Here is a 19,380-nt window from a genome sequence, read left to right as displayed (position 1 = left end):
TCTCCATAGGTTTCTATGCCTTAAATGTCCTGTCTAAATAAAATACGCAATATTCATTCAATCGTAAAGTCAATGACCTGAGACGCGACAAACAGAGAATATTGTCACATCCTCCCATTGATTGACTCTGGCGGCCGTTCCGATGCTATTTTTTTTCTGTTCTCATGTGTTCTCCTAGATCAGGTGTTTGTATAAGGAAGTATTACCTGGTCCCATCTCGTTGTTAATTTATTTATTTATACACAATACACATTACAGGCTATAAAAAAAGGTACGCATAAAAAACAACAAATTAAAGATCTAGCTTGTAACATAAGTCATATGCGAACGATTAATCTATATATTAATACCCAAAACTTTGTATCAATACCCTTAATATATATTATAACATATATATTAATACCCAAAATATTTGGTTAGTACGTATTTCATTAGAAAAACTAGTACCCGCCTGCGGGGTTCGAACACCGGTGCATCGCTGCATACGAATGCACCGGACGTCTTATCCTTTAGGCCACGACGACTTCTTCATAAGCTAGAATCTGATATTGTACTTTGCAAATTATGTATTCGTACATAATTGGAACTTCTCCAGCGTTGATTATTTATTTGTAAGACATCTTTTATTTATGTCACTTGCAAAATACAGAAATGCAATTTTGTTTTGTTTAGATAGGGTCCGAATGTAAATAATATGTTTTTCTATTGTTTTATTTCATTGGATAATTTTAAATTTTAGGACAACAATTTTAGTTGTTTCTATCTAGTCATGTGTTGCGCTAATGCTGGAAACATGTTTTTTTGTGTCTCTACCTTTGTGTGTCTACCTTTAATCACAAATTTAAAGAGAACAAATATTATTTCTTCCTTCTTCAAACGAGGCTTGCGGAGAGTACTTAACGGTAGGCAGCGGCTTGGCTCTGCCTGCTCTTGCTGACGTCCGTGGGCGACGGTAACCACTCACCATCAGGTGGGTACTTTTATTTCCTACAAATTCAATAAATAAAAATAAAAACATAAAAACAGCTTTCGTTTTCGATACGCGACCCTTTATCGGAACGAATTGTTATATTTTTTTGCGTTCTCCCCTGTTTTCATTGCCTCTGACCTTAAAGAGATAAGAAATCATGACGTTCGAGTTTTGACAAGATCATCAAATTATCAATGTCCGCCGACAAGATTACATACATACAGTAAAAATTTCGTTTTTAAAAACATTAGATATCTACTGAGTCTGTTGGTGGACATCAGGGGGCAGACAAAGTGACGGATGAAAGGCGATTGCATGCAGCAGAGATGCGAATGTTGCGATGGATGTGCGGAGTAACGAGAATGGATAGAAAGCGGAATGAATATGTTAGAGGAAGTCTGAAAGTGACACCTGTGACAGAGAAGCTGAGAAGTGCGCGTTTGGGATGGTATGGACATGTGATGAGACGAAATGAAAATTAGGTCGGTAAGAGAATGCTAACTATGAATGTGGAAGGATATAGAGGAAAAGGTAAACCTAAGAAGAAATGGATGGATTGCGTGAAAGACGATATGGGTAAAAGGGAAGTGAGCGAAGAAATGGTATATGATAGAAGAGTATGGAAGGAGAAAACATGTTGTGCCGACCCCATGTGACTGGGAGTAGGGCAGGATAAGGATGATCAGGGGGCAGATATGCCCCCGATTTGAGGCTTGAAGTGGAGCCTCGTTGGCTTCGAAATGATTACTATTCTATCCACCAAAAACTAAACACTTTTCGGCGTGATACAGTTAACCAATGAAGGGTGAACTTCTTGACCACAGATTAGAGTCCCGTCACCCAATATTTAGGTTACGCTAGCATAGCCTTCTAAGGTTATCAGGTTACGTAGGAAAAAGAAAAAAGCAAAACAAAAAAAAAACATTTAATTCCAATAATAATTTTGAAAATCATCTAAAAAAAAAATCCGATGGTGCATTCGATAGAGTAGGCAGGAGAACACCATTGTCTGTGAAACGAATTTCAACAGATAAAACTTCAAACGAAACTGGCTTTTGTATGCGCCAACAAAATCAAGGTATGATAGACCACAAGAAAAGGTTTTATGTGTACACCATTGACTGTTATTGCAAAAATATAATAGGTTGGGGAAAAAGCTTCTTCGCATTTTTTTAAAGAAATTTCACAACATTTTCTAATATAGTTCATTTATATTTAACTAAAGTATGTAGGTACCATTTTGTTCGATAAAATAAAATGAGCATAAATAAACATTTAAACATACCGTCTAGGAACGAACCTAACCTAAGTGAGTAACAATATTAATTTACCAAAACAAGCATTATAAACAATTAGGTAAGGTTTTAGTTTTATTTCACTATTCGCGAACCGGTAATCTAACGCGAAACAGCCTTCAAATATGCCTCGGCGTGCGCGCGACTCCTTAGAATCTGGGCGTCAAATTTTTTTTGATTTCGATACATTGCGCTTAACGCGGCAGCTCTTCACGTGCATTCCTCACAATTATCGTTCCAATGACATCGGCAGCTACGTTAACCGCTGCGACCCGACCTATTAAACGACCTTAAATCAAAACTTCAAGCCTAAGACAACTACAGGCCGCAGCGGCGTGCTGCAACAGATAAAAAAAAAACAACATATTTACGATAACTCGATAACCCATTTACTAAAGAATAATGTTATAGGTCGCGCGGAGACGTCCAGTCGTGCTCGGACCGCAATCGGGTGTAGACGCACCGCAACGCGCCACGAATCGCAAATCGCAAAATAATGCCAAGCGAAGTTTGGATTTGAACATGGAAAATCTCAACGGCGACAAGAACACTGCAGTGCCGATGATAACGAAAGACGTTGAGAAGGTCTCAACTCCCGCCCCTGGTGTTGGGAAGGTCTTGATCAGAGAGGACACGGTGCTGACCGTGCCAGGCTGTACTAGCTGCGGGAGAGGCCAGTTCACGTGTTCCGGAGTCCAGAAACAATGGTCGGCGCTCTGCTGGGGACAGCAGTCGGATAAAAAATATTACACGCGTAAGTCACTGTTTTAATTCGTCCGGGAAAGGCCGTTGAGAGCGATAAAGCCTTCCCCCATGTGCCATCATACCCGCCACCTTGAGACGCGAGGTCGCATTGACCTCTTCAATATAGCCGCCAATGTTATCTGCGAATAAACAGCGGAACTCCCTACGCAGTTAAGGCGAGAATTGGGGGGTAAATTTTAGGTTATTAATACTAAATGCGTATCATTCCGTTATCATATTATTTGGTAGCACCACCCATCATCATGGCAGCGTCAGTAATACGTAGAATCGCCGCGTTGGTCCCACGTATTAACGCCACGTACCACTGCAGCCGCTAAAACTGCGCCCTCCGCGGTATATTCATAAGTGCCGTCACGGGCTTAAATAAGCCGTCAACTCTTGACCTAGGAGTGATTTCGATGTGCTTGCTTGGTGACCTTGAGCGACAGACTGGCCCTCATCAAGGCCATCAACTCGTCTGACTTCGAGGACATTAAAAAATGTCGGTTCAAGCACTTAAATAGAAATTAGGCGGACAATTACAGAGTCGGGCACCTAAATAGAGATGCTGTCGATAATGGAAAAGTTCTTTGGTTGTGACCAAGAAAACCGGAAACACATCCTACTGCTATCGTCTGGTACCAGCGACACTTTTAGAACTACATGTTCGGTTTAGTTTCGGTTTTTTTTTTTTGTTATTGTTATTTAAATTATTTCCGACAATTCGAATATCAGTCTTCGTGGCCACACACGACGAAGTATTGCTAATTATCGCGTACACGTTTTTTTTTATTGCCCTCATATGCCCATCTGATGGTCAATGATTACCGTCGCCCATGGACTTCAGCAATGCCAGGAACAGTGTCACACCGCTGCCTAGAAAATATACATGCACGTCTTTAAACCCATAACGTATGAAACAGCCTGATCGAATTCTAAGTCTGACAACGCGACTGGATCACAAGTGGAACTAACCCATGCATCAGCCCGCTGAGTTTCTCGCCGGATCTTCTCAGCGGGTCTCGATTCCGATCCGGTAGTAGATTCATTCGCGAAGCAGCTGCTCTTGAGTTGTTAGGTCTCCTTTGGAGGCGCTCGGGCAGCTGTTAGCAAATCCCCCCCTCCTGAGACTTTACACGGCCACCCGTCCTGGTAAAACTGGAAAGGTCTTTTTTTTTTTTTTTTTTTTATTGCTTAGTTGAGTGGACGAGCTCACAGCCCACCTGGTGTTAAATGGTTACTGGAGCCCATAGACATCTACAACGTAAATGCGCCACCCACTTTGAGATATAAGTTCTAAGGTCTCAATTATAGTTACAACGGCTACCCCACCCTTCAAACCGAAACGCATCACTGCTTCACGGCAGAAATAGGCAGGGTGGTGGTACCTACCCGTGCGGACTCACAAGAGGTCCTACCACCAGTAAAAAATTATGGTAGACCTACCTTAATATAACAAACCGAAAACCGGTAAACTGATTACCGAATTATTTGATATAAGGAATATTTACTTGTTCCCTTCCGAATTGTTACATCAAGATTGCACTGTATTTCATTCCGAGATAAATATATCATCTTCGTCTCCTCTGCGATGATATTCGTGGTTTTGAATCCCATTCATCACCAGAGACAGGCATAGCTTTTAAAAACTTATTCGTCTTTTGGCGGGTGGCCATCATACAACGCAAGATAATTGACAGATGCCTGAATCTCGCTTACGACATTTTCAAAATAAAGCGCATATATACAAGTACCGAACAACAACGTTCGGACTGTTGCGTCGCTCTACCGAGCAATATCACCCGCTCGGTGGAAGATCTTCCCTTTGTCGTCTTCCCTTTGACCCCAAAGTCTAATCCAGGGGTGAGCAACCTTTTTCATCAATGGGCCAATTTAAATTTTATTTGTTTTTGGCGGACCGCACATAGATTATAACTCTTATTAATAAATTACGAAACTTTATCTCTACATATAAAAATGAATTGCTGTTCGTTAGCCTCGCTAAAACTCAAGAACGGCTAGACCGATTTGGCTAATGTTGGTCTTGAATTATTCGTGGAAGTCCAGGGAAGGTTTAAAAGGTGAGAAAATATAAAAAAAGCTCGGAATTATATAAAAACAAACAATTTTGTTTTTCCTTTGATGTGTCCCCTTGATGTGTCTTTTATTTATCGATTGAGGCACTACGAAGTCTGCCGGGTCAGCTAGTTAATAATGAATTTTCTTCTTCTTTTTCTCCACCTTCTCCCACTAGGTGGGGTCGGCACAGTTAATTTTTTTCTTCCATTCTCTTCTATCAGCCGTCATCTCAACACTCACTCCTCTCTCTCTCATATCGTCATTCACACACTCCATCCATGTCTTCTTCGGTCGACCTCTTCCCCCTCTATCTTGCACTACCATTTCCACACATCTCCTAGTCACATGCATCTCCTCTCTACGCATCACCTGTCCACACCACGCTAACCGTAAAAATATTAGAATAAAAAAATATAAAACTAAAAAAAAAACTAAAGATTTCTTAAACAAATTTTAATGCAAGAAAAAAAAACAAACAAGAAAAGAACAGAAATGAGAAAATCGATAAAATAAATTCAATTTTAGAAATGCAGGGCGGGTCGCGTTCTTCTCATCCTTGGTCCCATCCATAGGTATTTTTTGACCGGAACTATCCAAGCTACATACCTACATTTGCGGGTGAATTAACTTACTTTTTTAAATTTACTACAAAAGGTAGGGAGCGAGGGACACAGAAAAATATTATATTTTCAAAAACAAAACACTTTCCGGGAATTCCCCCAATAATAACAAAAGATAACTTCAGTTTTAAATGATGTCATGGGAATGGAATTTTACAAGAATAATTAATATAAATTCTATCAAATATTGATTATAAGTTATGCCAAAGAATTCTATTATCCAAACTATTTTCTGATTAAAACATGCGACGCTGTCCGCATGAAAACAAACCGCGGGTCGTTGTCTGGCAAGCCCTTTACAGAACCTTACTAGACCTTAAACTAGGTTTGAAGGGTGGGGCAGCCGTTGTAACTATAATGAGACCTTAGAACTCATATCTCAAAATCCTAGATTCCGTTACACAGACACTTAACTACAATTAATAAGATTCATAGAATAGACTAGCCATACTCGCCCGCTTCGCTGGGCATTTAAAATTAACATTATTATTTATTGTCAATACTATTAGGGAGTCCAACACTCATATAAATATTAGCCTATCCATTAAGCACATGTATTTTCTACGTGGATACCAAGTTTCAAGTCAATCGGATGCATGGTTCAGTAGTTATAACGGAACATCCGTAAAAACTACTGTAGATTTATATATTATATTCATAGAAAGAATATTAAGCTATTCTATATACTGTAATGTTACGGAATTGTTTTCATCTGGCAATCTGAAAGGACTATTTCTGCCGTGAAGCAGTAACGTGTTTCGGTTTGAAGGGTGGGGTAGCCGTTGTAACTATATTTGGACCTTAGAAGTTATATCTCAAGGTGGGTGGCGCATTTACGTCGTAGATGTCTATGGGCTTCAGTAACTACTTAACCCAAGGGAGGCTGTGAGCTCGTCCACTCATCTAAGCAATAAAAAAAAAACTTGTAAAAGTGGGTATTAATAATAAAAAAACACTTGCTCAAATACAATAGATGCAGTTTGTGTAATTAGGTGTGACTTTATTAACACATTGAGTGCGGTACGAGGTCGCATACGCCTCGTCCGTATCGCCCTTGCCGAGAAGAACCTAGACCTTTCTCTCTTGCGTGTATCGTAACTTGTATTTGATTTAGAGGAGAAATGAACATAGTATATTTAAGAGATTTCTATGTACAAAAAAGTTTAATTTAGTTTTAATTTTACTGCGATTTCTTCGTTGTATATTGTAAAAACAATTCAATAAACAGAAATATATACAGTTTTAAAAAAACAAGAAAAAAAAATCACGTTTCCATTTTTTTTATTGCTTAGATGGGTGGACGAGCGCACAGCCCACCTGATGTTAAGTGGTTACGGAACCCATAGACATCTACAACGTAAATGCGCCACTCATCTTGAGATATAAGTCCTAAAGTATCAGTATAGTTACAACGGCTGCTCCACCCGTCAAACCAAAACGCATTACTGCTTCACGGCAGAAATAGGCAAGGCGGTGGTACCTACCCGTGCGGACTCACAAGAGGTCCTACCACCAGTGAAGAGACCAATAAAAAATTGTAAATAGTTTTATTGTAAAAAAAAAGAGTGAAGTCCGCGGTGTCAATAGTTGTATTTTATTGACAGATAGCGACCCGCCCTCGCTTCGCTTCGGAAACATTAAAACACACATGAAACAAAAAAATAAAATAAAAAATAAAATAAAAAAAGTAGCCTATGTTCATCAGGGACAATGTCGGCTTCTAATGGAAAAAGAATTTTTCAAATCGGTCCAGTAGTGTCGGAGCCTATTCGAAACAAACAAACAAACAAATCTTTCCTCTTTATAATATTAGTATAGATATGAGTAAATTAATATTATACTAGTGGTCCCGCGGTAGTCGAAATTCGAGTATAATTAATTGAAATTATAAGCTTGTACACTACTAAAGCCTTCGTCAAACAGAACGCGTACTTAGCGCACGTCAGCGCTAAACTAACGCCGCGCTATGACGCCGAGATGTGTTGTACTACTACGGTATTTTACCGTCAAACTGAGCGCCAGCGCTATGAGCGCTCTATAGCACTGGCGCTCTGTTTGACGGTATGTTACCATAGTAGTACAACACATCTCGGCGTCATAGCGTAGCGCTCTGACGCGCGCTAATTACGCGTTCTGTTTGACGAAGCCTTAAGATTCTATTTTCAAAGACTATTATATTTCTATAATCACAGAAAAATGTTAATATAGACAAACAATATTTAATCTATTCTCATTTTGACAACAGACGTCAAGAACAAAAGTGTGACAATAAATAAATAGTATGCATGCGTGTGTGCGTCAAATATATGGTAGTGTGTGTAATTTTTTTATTTTATTGATTTAATGTATTTTTTAGGCATAATTAAAAAATATATTAGCATTCTGCACTCCTTCTCTATATTCTCTTTAAGTGTGGGAAATTTCATACTCCTCCGTCCGCGCAATTTTCGTAAAAAGGGATACAAAGTTTTTCCTTCGCGTATTATAATAATATATAGATAGTAGACTAATATTATAAACGGGAAAGTTTGTAAGAATGTATGGAAGCATGTATGTTACTCTTTCGCGCGAAAACTACTGAATGGATATTGATAAAAATTTGGTGTGCAATCTGAAAATACTTCCACTTAGCATTGGCTGGAGGCAGCTTGAAGAAGAGAGAAGTGAGGTACGCTAACGGAGAGTCGGACAATGCAAAAATATCTTGTCTTTATCAGCCGGGTGGTACTTTCATCTTCCATGGTGGGACTTCCGCGGTAAACCAATGCGCAGAGCTAAAATCGGTCGTACCACACGTCATTTCGTATCCTCTCGATCCACTAACGGTGCTTTTAGGTACCTCAAGCACCGGTCATCGTTCTCGTCGAACCCGTCGCTTGCGACGAAGAGCTCGACGAGTAAGTTAACCCTCAGACACCGGATCCTCCCGATCCAATAACGGTGCTTTTAGTAAACTAACCCGTAGGCACAGTCCACTGAGTTTTTCGCCGGATCTTCTCAGTGGGTCGCGTTTCCGATCCGCTAGTAGATTCTGCGAAGCACGGCTCTTGCTAGGGTTCGTGTTAACAACGTCGTCAGGTTTGAGCCCCGTGAGCTCACCTACTAGTTAAGGTTACGCTGAAATAGCCTCTCAAGGCTCCCAGCTTAGGTAGGGAAAAAAATGTCGTACCAGCTTTGCGAGCACAACTCTGTTCACAGTATTGTTTTTTTTTTTAAATGTAAAAACTATTGTAATATTATAATTTACAACAATAATTATTGTGAGTTCATCAGACCCATTACCAATTGACCTGTTTGCCTATTACGTTATCTAATTTGTGTATTAACACATTACAATAAATGTATTATTTACTTTTTGTAATATGAAGTTTCTATCCAAACTTAAGTAATGGACGTTAATATTTTGTAGGTTTGTTTTAAATATAAAGAGCGCGCCGCTGTTTATAATATACTTTAAAAAAAAAAAAATTCTACAACAGTCGTGGACATAATTTAAAATGTTTTTACGGTTTTGATCTTGTACAAAATTCTGGTCAAAATAGACGGTAAGGAATTGATGCGAAAGGTAAGAGACTGAAATAATGGAGTGTGTGTGACGGGTAGCCATACAAGATATTTGACAGACGCCTGAATCACGCTTACGACATTTTCAAGATAAGCTTGCATATATACAAGTTCCGAACAACATTCGGGCCGTCGGTCTACCGAGCAATATCACCCGCTCGGTGGAAGATCTTCCCTTAATTGTCGTAAACCTACAGATTCTGTAGTACAGAGTACAATTAACTCCGCATTGGTTGAAGAACTTTGGTTTTACTGGTGGTAGGACCTCTTGTGAGTCCGCGCGGGTGGGTACCACCACCCTGCCTATTTCTGCCGTGAAGCAGTAATGCGTTTCGGTTTGAAGGATGGGGCAGCCGTTGTAACTATACTTGAGACCTTAGAACTTATATCTCAAGGTGGGTGGCGCATTTACGTTGTGGATGTCTATGGGCTCCAGTAACCACTTAACACCAGGTGGGCTGTGAGCTCGTCCACCCAAAGAAGATAAAGAGACTGAAAGAATTTACTGTGTCTTCCGTTTGGGTAGTTTTTAACACGTTTTTATCAGCTTGGTATTTTTGTATGTAACAGAATCTACGAACATTATTCTCTTTAACTTCAAAATGGCCAATTAACTTGATTTTAATACGCTTTTATTAGCTTCAGACGTATGTATGTTTGTAACAGAATCTTTGAACATGATTTTGACCCCGTTCAAAACGTCGGATTAACTCGAAATTTGGTATTCTTATTAAGGACCGATGACAATTCAATATTAAAAAAAACTATAAAAAAAAAATAAAAAAATTGAAATTCAACTAAAAAATTAAAAATAAATAATCGTTTAAAAAAAACTAACAAAATACGCTTTTGTAGAAAATCCACCTAAAAAATTGAAATTAAATTTTAATAAATTTGAGTTAAAAATAGTGTAGGAAAAAATGATTTTATTGTTAAAAAAAGCGTGGGGTGCATGGTATCAGTAGTTATAAATATTTTACAATAAAAAATCATTTTTTCTTACACTATTTTTTAATTCAAAATTCCAATTTATTTTCAATTTTTTAGTTGGATTTTCTATAAAAGCGTATTTAGTTCGTTTTTTTAAACTATTTTTTTTACATTCGTTTTCGAGTTATCTATTACAGTTCATATTCAATCGACTTTAACTACATCGATGATTTTAATTACACTAGAGGTCCCGCAGTAGTCGAAATTCGACTACAATAATTGGAATTGTAAGTTTGTACACATACTATAATCACAAATTTCGCCAAGGCTACACTATAAAAAATATTAATAAAGACAACCAATATTTAATCTATTCTCAATTTGACAACAGACGTCAAGAACAAAAGTTTGACAATAAATAGTATGCATGCGTGTGTGCGTCAAATACATGGTATGTAGTGTGTGTAATGTTTTCTTTATTGATTTAATGTATCTTTTATGCATTATTTTAAAAAAATATTAGCATTGTGTACTTCTTCTCTATATTCTCTAGAAGTGTGGAAAATTTCATACTCCTCCGTCCGCGCGATTTTCGTAAAAAGGGATACAAAGTTTTTGCTTCACGTATATAATATATAGATTTCGCTCAAGTTTTTTTCTTAATTTTTTTTTTTCAATTATTTTTCTTAATAATAATGTATGTTCATATCGTAAACACGATCATACGATTTCGTTTACATGAACCTAAAGGTCGGGCCGAGAGATAATTGCGCGATAATTTTTATTTTGTGAGCCGGCGAAGTTTTTTAAATAGATCGATACGGGAATTTGGAAGCGATTTTTGGGTAGGCTACGAGAACACGATATTCTATATACTGGCCATTTGCAGTGGCGTGCTGTGTAGGTTGCGAGTTCCACTCAGCCCACTGAGTTTCTCGTCGGATCTTCTCAGTGGGTCGCGTTTCCAATCCAGTGATAGACTCTGGAAAGCGCTACTCTTGCCAGGGCTAATGTTTTCCCGTATTGCTGAGGCTAAAGTATAAGTGAAATTTATTTCGTAATAAACGCAATACAGCGAAATCCAATTGCTCTTACTTTGTTAATATTTGGTATCAGTATAGCCAGCCACGTGTTATTTAGAAACAAAAACCTTAGCCACAGCAACGTGTGGCCGGGTCTGCTAGTAATAGATATAACTAGCTGTACCCGTCCGCTTCGCTGGGCACTTAAAATTAACTAGAGGTCCCGCAGTAGTCGAAATTCGACTATAATTAATTGGAATTGTAATTGTAGTATACAAACACTATTATGATTGTGTTTTATACTTCTATAATCACAAATTTTGCCAAGACTACACTATAAAAAATATTAACAAAGACAAACAATATTTAATCTATTCTCAATTTGACAACAGACGTCAAGAACAAAAGTTTGACAATAAATAGTATGCATGCGTGTGTGCGTCAAATACATGGTATGTAGTGTGTGTAATGTTTTCTTTATTGATTTAATGTATCTTTTATGCACTATTTAAAAAAAAATTACCATTGTGCACTTCTTCTTTATATTCTCTATAAGTGTGGAAAATTTCATACTCCTCCGTCCGCGCAATTTTCGTAAAAAGGGATAACAAGTTTATGCTTCACGTATTAATATATAGAGATATTATTATTTCTCACCCCTACAAAGATTCTCATCATTAAAGCCCCCGCAACTGATATAGGGAGTCCAACACTCATATAAATATTAGCCTATCCATTAAGTACATGTATTTTCTACATGGATACCGGGTTTCAAGTCAATCGGATTCACGGTTCAGTAGTTATAACGGAACATCCGTAAAAACCACTGTAGATTTTTATATTACTATAGATTCAAAGTCGAGTGAAATTTAATGGCTCCTCATTTTGTTGCAGTGCTAGTCGTTCTGTCGACAACCTTCGTTCTGAGTTTGATCGGGACGATATTCTCGTGCTTCACAAATACAATCAACGATGCTATCTTATCTGTGAGTATACCAAACACCAACTCCTAACACATCCTTACGAATCCATCAGATCCAATAACTCTTGCATTAGACGCCTTCAGCACCAACACTAGGAGCGGACTTAGGGACCCCGGTAACGGTACTCGTCGAACTTGACAAAAACCGTTCGACGTGCAACCTAACCCATACATCAGCCCGCTGAGTTTCTCACCGGATATTATCAGCGGGTCGCGATTCCGATCCGATAGTAGATGTATTCGCGAAGCAACTGCTCTTGAGTTTTTAGGTCTCCTTTGGCGCTGGGGCAGCTGTTGGCAAATCCCAGCCCTGATGAAACTGGACCCATAGTGTAAGCAGAGCGAGACTTGGCAGCTGAGACGAGGCTCTATTTGAAGGCCCACTGAAAGAGCAATGTAGAATTTCGCTTTGAAATTGATTCAGTAATGACAGGATTCGCATGATAACATGATATGGCCTAAAGAATTGCAAGATTCTAGAGGCAAAGCACATCGCTCATAGAGCAAATAACCACTGGGGCCGAAAAGCTCTCGAGTGGCAATCGCATATCGTAAGACGTAATGTAATTAGGCTTTCCAATATTTAGACTGACGATCTGTTGAAGCTCTCGGGAATTGTACAGGGAGCTTTTTTTCCTACCTAAGCTGATAGCCTTGAGAGGCTATTTCAGCGTAACCTTAATTAGTAGGTAAGCTCAAGGGGCTCGAACCTGACGACGTTGCCAACACGAACACTAGCAAGAGCCGTGTTTCGCAGAATCTACTACCGATCCGAAACGCGACCCGCTGAAAAGATCACAGGCAGCGCAGGGTCGTCGTAGCGAGTGGACCTCTGTGGGCTGATAGATATAGAAAGTGTGCTAGTTTGAATTTCGTGTAACGCCTGTACTAATGTTTTGTCCAGAACATGATAATCCGGAACAACTCAATGGCTTTTTCGTTGTGGGAGCATCCCACCGTGGAGCCACTGATGAAGGTATACCTCTTCAACTACACTAACTGGGAGCAAGTGAGGGATGGCGATGAAAAGAAGCTACACGTCGAAGAAGTCGGACCATATGTTTATTCGTAAGTTAATGTTTTCTGTGCATACACATAATATTCTCATATTAGATTAGTTATTTGTTATTATTTATTTACATGATTTATTTATAAACGTGACAGTGTGTTTGTTTGTCCTTCATTAAACATCGAAACGAAGCAACAGCTTAACATGGTTTCAGGTTTTAACGTAATTAATCATCTCCTTTTTATCATCTCACCTCCTACCATCGGAGCAGAGCTCATGCATATTATCTGGAACCGCTGCGTTCATCCACAGTGCGTTTCCGGAGGTCTTTTTTGCCACGTACCATCCGGCTATGGAATGAGCTCCCCTCCACGGTGTTTCCCGACCACTATGACATACCCTTCTTCAAACGAGGCTTGTGGAGAGTATTAAGCGGTAGGGAGCGGCTTGGCTATGCCCCAGGCATTGCTGACGTCCATGGGCGACGGTGACCACTCACCATCAGAGCCGTATACTCGTCTGCCTACAAGGGCAATAAAACAAGTAGAGATCTTTACGTCCGGCCCGCGTATTTCATGCAAAAACTTTTAATTTACTCTGGTTTACTCTGGGCCTGTAAAAAACACACTTTATTATTTGCAATAAATAAAATATCATATCAGCCTATCACAATACAATAAACATACAATTTTATCTACTATTGCTCAATCGTTTTATTCACTTAATTTAATGAATCCTTGCATGTTACAAGCAAAAGCTCATATTACAAACACTAGGGCTAAGAATATCACATGGGATGACCAGTTAGTTACCTTCCGAAATTCAGTCATAATGGCATGACTTTATTAAATACGACCCGCGTATTTATCATGATAAACAAAATACTGTTTTTTTCTTCAACGCTATCTATATTATAGATTAACCTCCCGCTGTGCATATCGTTTCGTGTTTTATGGATTCAATAAAATAGGCAATATTCGTACGGAATAATAATGATAAGCCATTTTCGTTTTTTGCCTAACATCAAGTAGGTACAAGCTGGTAACATCGAGGGGTTAGGCTAGCTATAGCAAAATGGGAGCTCACGGAGTTCACCCTTGAAGACTTTGCTCCTCCTCCTCCTCGAGTCGTGTTCCTCATGTCTGAGGGTCGTGACCACCATCACCCATGAGCTTCAATCTTAGGATCTTTTTCCACTTTCCCCTGTCCACGGCGTCATGCAGCGCGCTGTACACTGTACTGTCCAAAGCGGTGCGGATCTGATCGGACCAACGAGTATGGCTGCGGCCTCTAGATCTGTTGCCTTCAACTTTCCCTGTGATCATAAATTTTTCCAGGTTATCGCCGGCTTTACTAACATTAGCCAATTGTCGTGACGAGAAAACACTAAATGGAAGCTCGTTTTAGGGTGTGGCGTCTAAGAACGCACCTTTTTATGATGCCTAAGAGGTGAAAAAAAAGAAGATAGTCTGTGACACCGGACCTCTTTACCGCCGAAAATACATAAGACAAAAAAAAATAACGTGTATAACTTAGAACTGTGTCAGCCGCTGCAACAATAAAACTCCTATTATATCAACTGTGGTGTTAATAGACGTGATCCAAAAACACGATTTTCCCGCGAAATAAAGTAGGGGCTCTATACTTCCTCAAAGCTTTCGCTGCCAAATAAATAAGTATTACTTATTAATACCTATATATATTTTCGTTACGCCAAGAAGGCATTTTTTTAAGTTAAACTTCTTTAAACGCATTGAGAGTAAAATTGAACTAGCGACAGATTCGTTACGGCTCGAGAGAAAAGATACAATTTACGACGAGCGAGAGTGAGAAAATAGATAGAGCGTCTCGCGAACCACTCGACCGTGGAGAGAGGGAAGGGACAAAGCGAGCTAGGTTGTTTCTCTTATACACAGCGTTCCCTATTACTAGAGCAACTCGATTTAAGGATGAAAAATGAAGAAAACCACAATACTAGACATCGCAAAAGAAGTTTCACTTCTTTCACGTGCACCAAGTTAAATGGGCACCTTTTTTTTATTAAATTAACATCATTTTTTCCAGAAACTAAATTCCGTATTTGTACATAGAATTATTTAAATATTAACGAAGAAAGGCTTGGTTTCATATTGAACTATACCTGCTCCTAATGGTAGATCTGCTATTGACGGTATTGGTGAATCGGGTGGATTTGTAAGGACGCGTCTAGGGCATCGACGATGACCGGCTCCTGCGTTTTTTTTTATTGCTTATTATCATGAACGAGCTCACAGCCCACCTGGTGTTAAGTGGTCACTAAAGCCCATAGACATCTACAAAGTAAATGCCGCCATCCAACTTGAGATATAAGTTCTAAGGTCTCAGATTAGTTACGACGGCTGCCCCGCTCTTCAAACCGAAACGCGTTACTGCTTTACGGCTGTAATAGGCAGGGCGGTCGTACCTACCCGTACGGACTCACAAGAGGTCCTACCGCCACTAAATTTCGATACGGAGGAGTCGTCCCTGTCTACAACTTTATCACATCAATAATTATCGCAATATATGCATTTTATCTGTGCAGGGTCTAATTAGAAGAGTACCGTCTTCATACACAGCACATGCTACGCTCGCGCTGAGCTTGTGGGTTTTTAGTAATAACATTCTGCCCACAACTGGACACTTTCACCTTGTCCCCCCTCCATGCAAGACCCCCTTATCTCTACCTACCACAGTTTCCAAACAGTACCGACCATTAGAAAAACACCTCCCACGAAAACGGCTACTTCTATCGTCCTAGATAATTTAGTTAGAAAAATCGAGAACACAATCCGACGTTTCAGATAACGGCCCGCAATTTGATAGATAGTGTTGTTATGATGAAAAAAAAACACAGAGATTTAACGAGTATTTTATTGAATTCTTAGAGAGAGAGAGAGAGAATACACTTTATTGCACACCAAAACACAATTTACATTCAAAAAAACAATCAAAAAACAGATAAATTTGTACAATAGGCGGTCTTATCGCTAAAAGCGATCTCTTCCAGACAACCGTTTAATTTATAGAAATTCTGGAAAATATAAAAAAAATATAGCAGGTATGTTGCGGTGTACTATAGATAATACATTATAGAAAATATATACATACAATAAACAAAATATGTACCGTTTACATATAATATGAAATATATACTTATTATTATATACCAATATACATACTTACATACAATACATACTAATATACTTAGATACACATAATACATCAACAGTATGGAAATAATAAATGATGATGCAAACAAACAGCACTAAGAAGATAAGTTCTTAGAATTATTAGCAGCATCATCGGCCCACATATGTCCACCGTTGGATACAGGCCTCGCCCAAAATCCGCCATTATGAACTGTAAATGTGATTGTCTTAGCGGTATGGTATCACTACAGCTAGACGAATTAATTTTCAAAGCTCCCAATACACCCAAAATAATCCATTACTGTGTCATTGGAGCTTCAGGCTTTTGTATAATTCTTGCTTCTGTGATACAGTACCCAACAATAAATACTACACATCGACTTTTGGAAAGAGTCAAATAGATTAATTACGGCTTCGTACAGCGCTATCTCTGTCGCACGAAACGCGAACAATCCGCCAACAATACGTCAAACACGGAAATTTATCGAATTCGTAATGTAAATGTATCGAGTTGTCGATACGAAAACGGATTGTTACATAAGACGGTAGTAGTACTCGACAGCCACCCGCAGAGATTTACGTCACCGCATGTCAAAACGATTTTCGTGCTCTCGATCTATGAAGTCGTCGTAGCCTAAAGGATAAGACCTCCGGTGCATTCGTATGTAGCGATGCACCGGTGTTCGAATCCCGCAGGCGGGTACAAATTTTTCTAATGAAATACGTACTTAATAAATGTTCACGATTGACTTCCACGGTGAAGGAATAACATCGTGTATTAAAAATCAATCACGCGTAAAGTTATTTGCGTAATTACTGGTGGTAGGATCTCTTGTGAGTCCGCACGGGTAGGTATAACCACCCTGGCTATTTCTGCCGTGAAGAAGTATTTCGTTTCGGTTTGAAGGTTGTGGCAGCCGTTGTAACTATACTGAGACCTTAGAACTTATATCTCAATGTGGGTGACGCATTTACGTTGTAGATGTCTATGGGTTGCAGTAACCACTTAACATCAGGTAGGCTGTGAGCTCGTCCACCCATCTAAGCAATGAAAAAGACCATGAGTATGTATAAGCTTCCAGTTTCGATAATGTGTCGATTTGATTGAGAAACAAAAGTATGTGAATTCATTCGCGCTGCTGAAGTTAATTCCTTCTACGGACGGTAGGGGGCGCTGTTTAAACCCTGTACATTTTTTCTCGATATCGATACCGAATACTTTGTCGATAGTCATTCGTGCTCGCCCCTCTGTTAGCACTATCGCATTATAACGACAACTGACAAACGTCACGTAGGTTATGTGCGACAGAGATAGCGCTCTACGGAACCGAAATTAGCCGACTGTCTCTTTCTAAATGTCGATGTGCTGAACTATACGAAACTATACTGAGATTTTAGAACTTATATCTTAAGGTGGGTGGCGTATTCACGTTGTAGATGTCTATAGGCTCTAGTAACCACTTAACACCAGGTGGGCTGTGAGCTCGTCCACCCATCTAAGCAATAAAAAAATAAAAAATGCAATATTTATCGCAGGTCACTTACTCTGTATGTAAGTTTCTCTCATTTTTAAATCAAATAAAGAAAAGTAAATAAATTTTAATATCTAATGTATAAAATTCTCGTGTCACAATGTTCGTTCCCATACTCCTCCGAAACCGCTTGACCGATTCTCATGAAATTTTTCATGCATATTCAGTAAGCCTGAGAATCGGCTACTATCTATTTTTCATACCCCTAAGTGATTAGGGTTGTCCACCCCTAACATATTTTTTTTTATTTGGACATTTTTTTTTGTTATAATGAGGTATTATGTGGTTGAATGAGGTTTTGTTATTTTTATTATATATTCCCTCATCGTTCACAGCACTACATACCTCTTTCACCCATTTACCACATCCTTACACGCTTACAATAAGTTAGTTTTTTTTTCTACACTAGAAATTCCCTAGAAATCTTATATATGGCAAAACAATGTTTGCCGGGTCAGCTAGTGTAATAATAATAACGTTATTTGGAGATATAAAAGTTATTAAAAAAAATTTATGACAACTTTCAAGGTAGGTAAGTATATTGAAAAACAATGAACTTTTACTAGCACCTTTCTGTTTCAAAAAACGTTGGCAAGCTTCAATTGAAATGCTATATTAATTGAAAGGGCGTAAAGTACATTTGTAGCTCTATGAATTGTCAGAAGCAGCCAGAGCTTATCATCTTTTTTAAACACACTAACTTCAAAAAGATGATAATCTTTTTTGAACACATTCACTAGGCCAGTGATTCTCAACCTTTTTTTGTTGCGGCACATTTTTAACGATTTCAAAATTTGGCGGCACACAAAAAAAAAGATAAAAATAATTATTTACTTATTACAACACACTGCATAAATAGTTTATCAAAAATTTTTAATATACGAAATAAACTAAAATATACTATAATTTTTTTTTTGGATTTAAATATATCTTCATGTTTAAAATATTTTTCTTTTAAAATGATATAATTTAATAATATTAACTTTATTATATATTCACAAAATTTGGCGGCACACTTTTGAAATTTGGCGGCACACAAAAGTGCCGCGGAACAGTGGTTGAGAATCACTGCACTAGGCAATAAAGGATAGGGGATAGGGGACAATGGTAATACAAACAATTCGCTATACAATATCTTATATTACATCATTTTCTCAAGTTCAGATTTGTATAAAAGAAAATTCAATAAAATCTTCAATCTTCTATCTTCTTCTTCTATATAAGTATATATAAAAATGAATTGCTGTTCATTAGTCTCGCTAAGACTCGAGAACGGCTGGACCGATTTGGCTAATTTTGGTTTTGAATGATTTACGGAAGTCCAGAAAGGGTTTAAAAGGTAGATTAATATGAAAATCCTCGGTATTAAAAAAAAAATTACAATTTTGTTTTTCCTTAGATGTGTCCCCCGTTGGACGGATTCCTTTTGTTTGTTTTAAATTCGCTTTATACAAAAGCTTAGG

General features: G+C 38.5%; 1 protein-coding gene across 1 annotated transcript in view; it reads left to right on the top strand.

The window, feature by feature from the left end:
- Positions 1-2,594: 2,594 nt before the first annotated feature.
- Positions 2,595-19,380, top strand: part of LOC101744283 (lysosome membrane protein 2) — a 39,421-nt gene continuing 22,635 nt past the window's right edge. The window contains exons 1-3 of the mRNA XM_004930739.5: positions 2,595-3,019; positions 12,119-12,210; positions 13,111-13,274. Coding sequence (XP_004930796.1) covers positions 2,788-3,019; positions 12,119-12,210; positions 13,111-13,274 — 488 coding nt within the window. The 5' untranslated portion in view covers positions 2,595-2,787. The remainder of the gene's footprint in view (positions 3,020-12,118; positions 12,211-13,110; positions 13,275-19,380) is intronic.

The sequence above is a fragment of the Bombyx mori genome, chromosome 23 (genome assembly GCF_030269925.1).
Source record: "Bombyx mori chromosome 23, ASM3026992v2".
NCBI lineage: Eukaryota > Metazoa > Arthropoda > Insecta > Lepidoptera > Bombycidae > Bombyx > Bombyx mori.
Note: the sequence above shows the minus strand (reverse complement) of the source record. Positions and strands in the feature narration are given on the sequence as shown.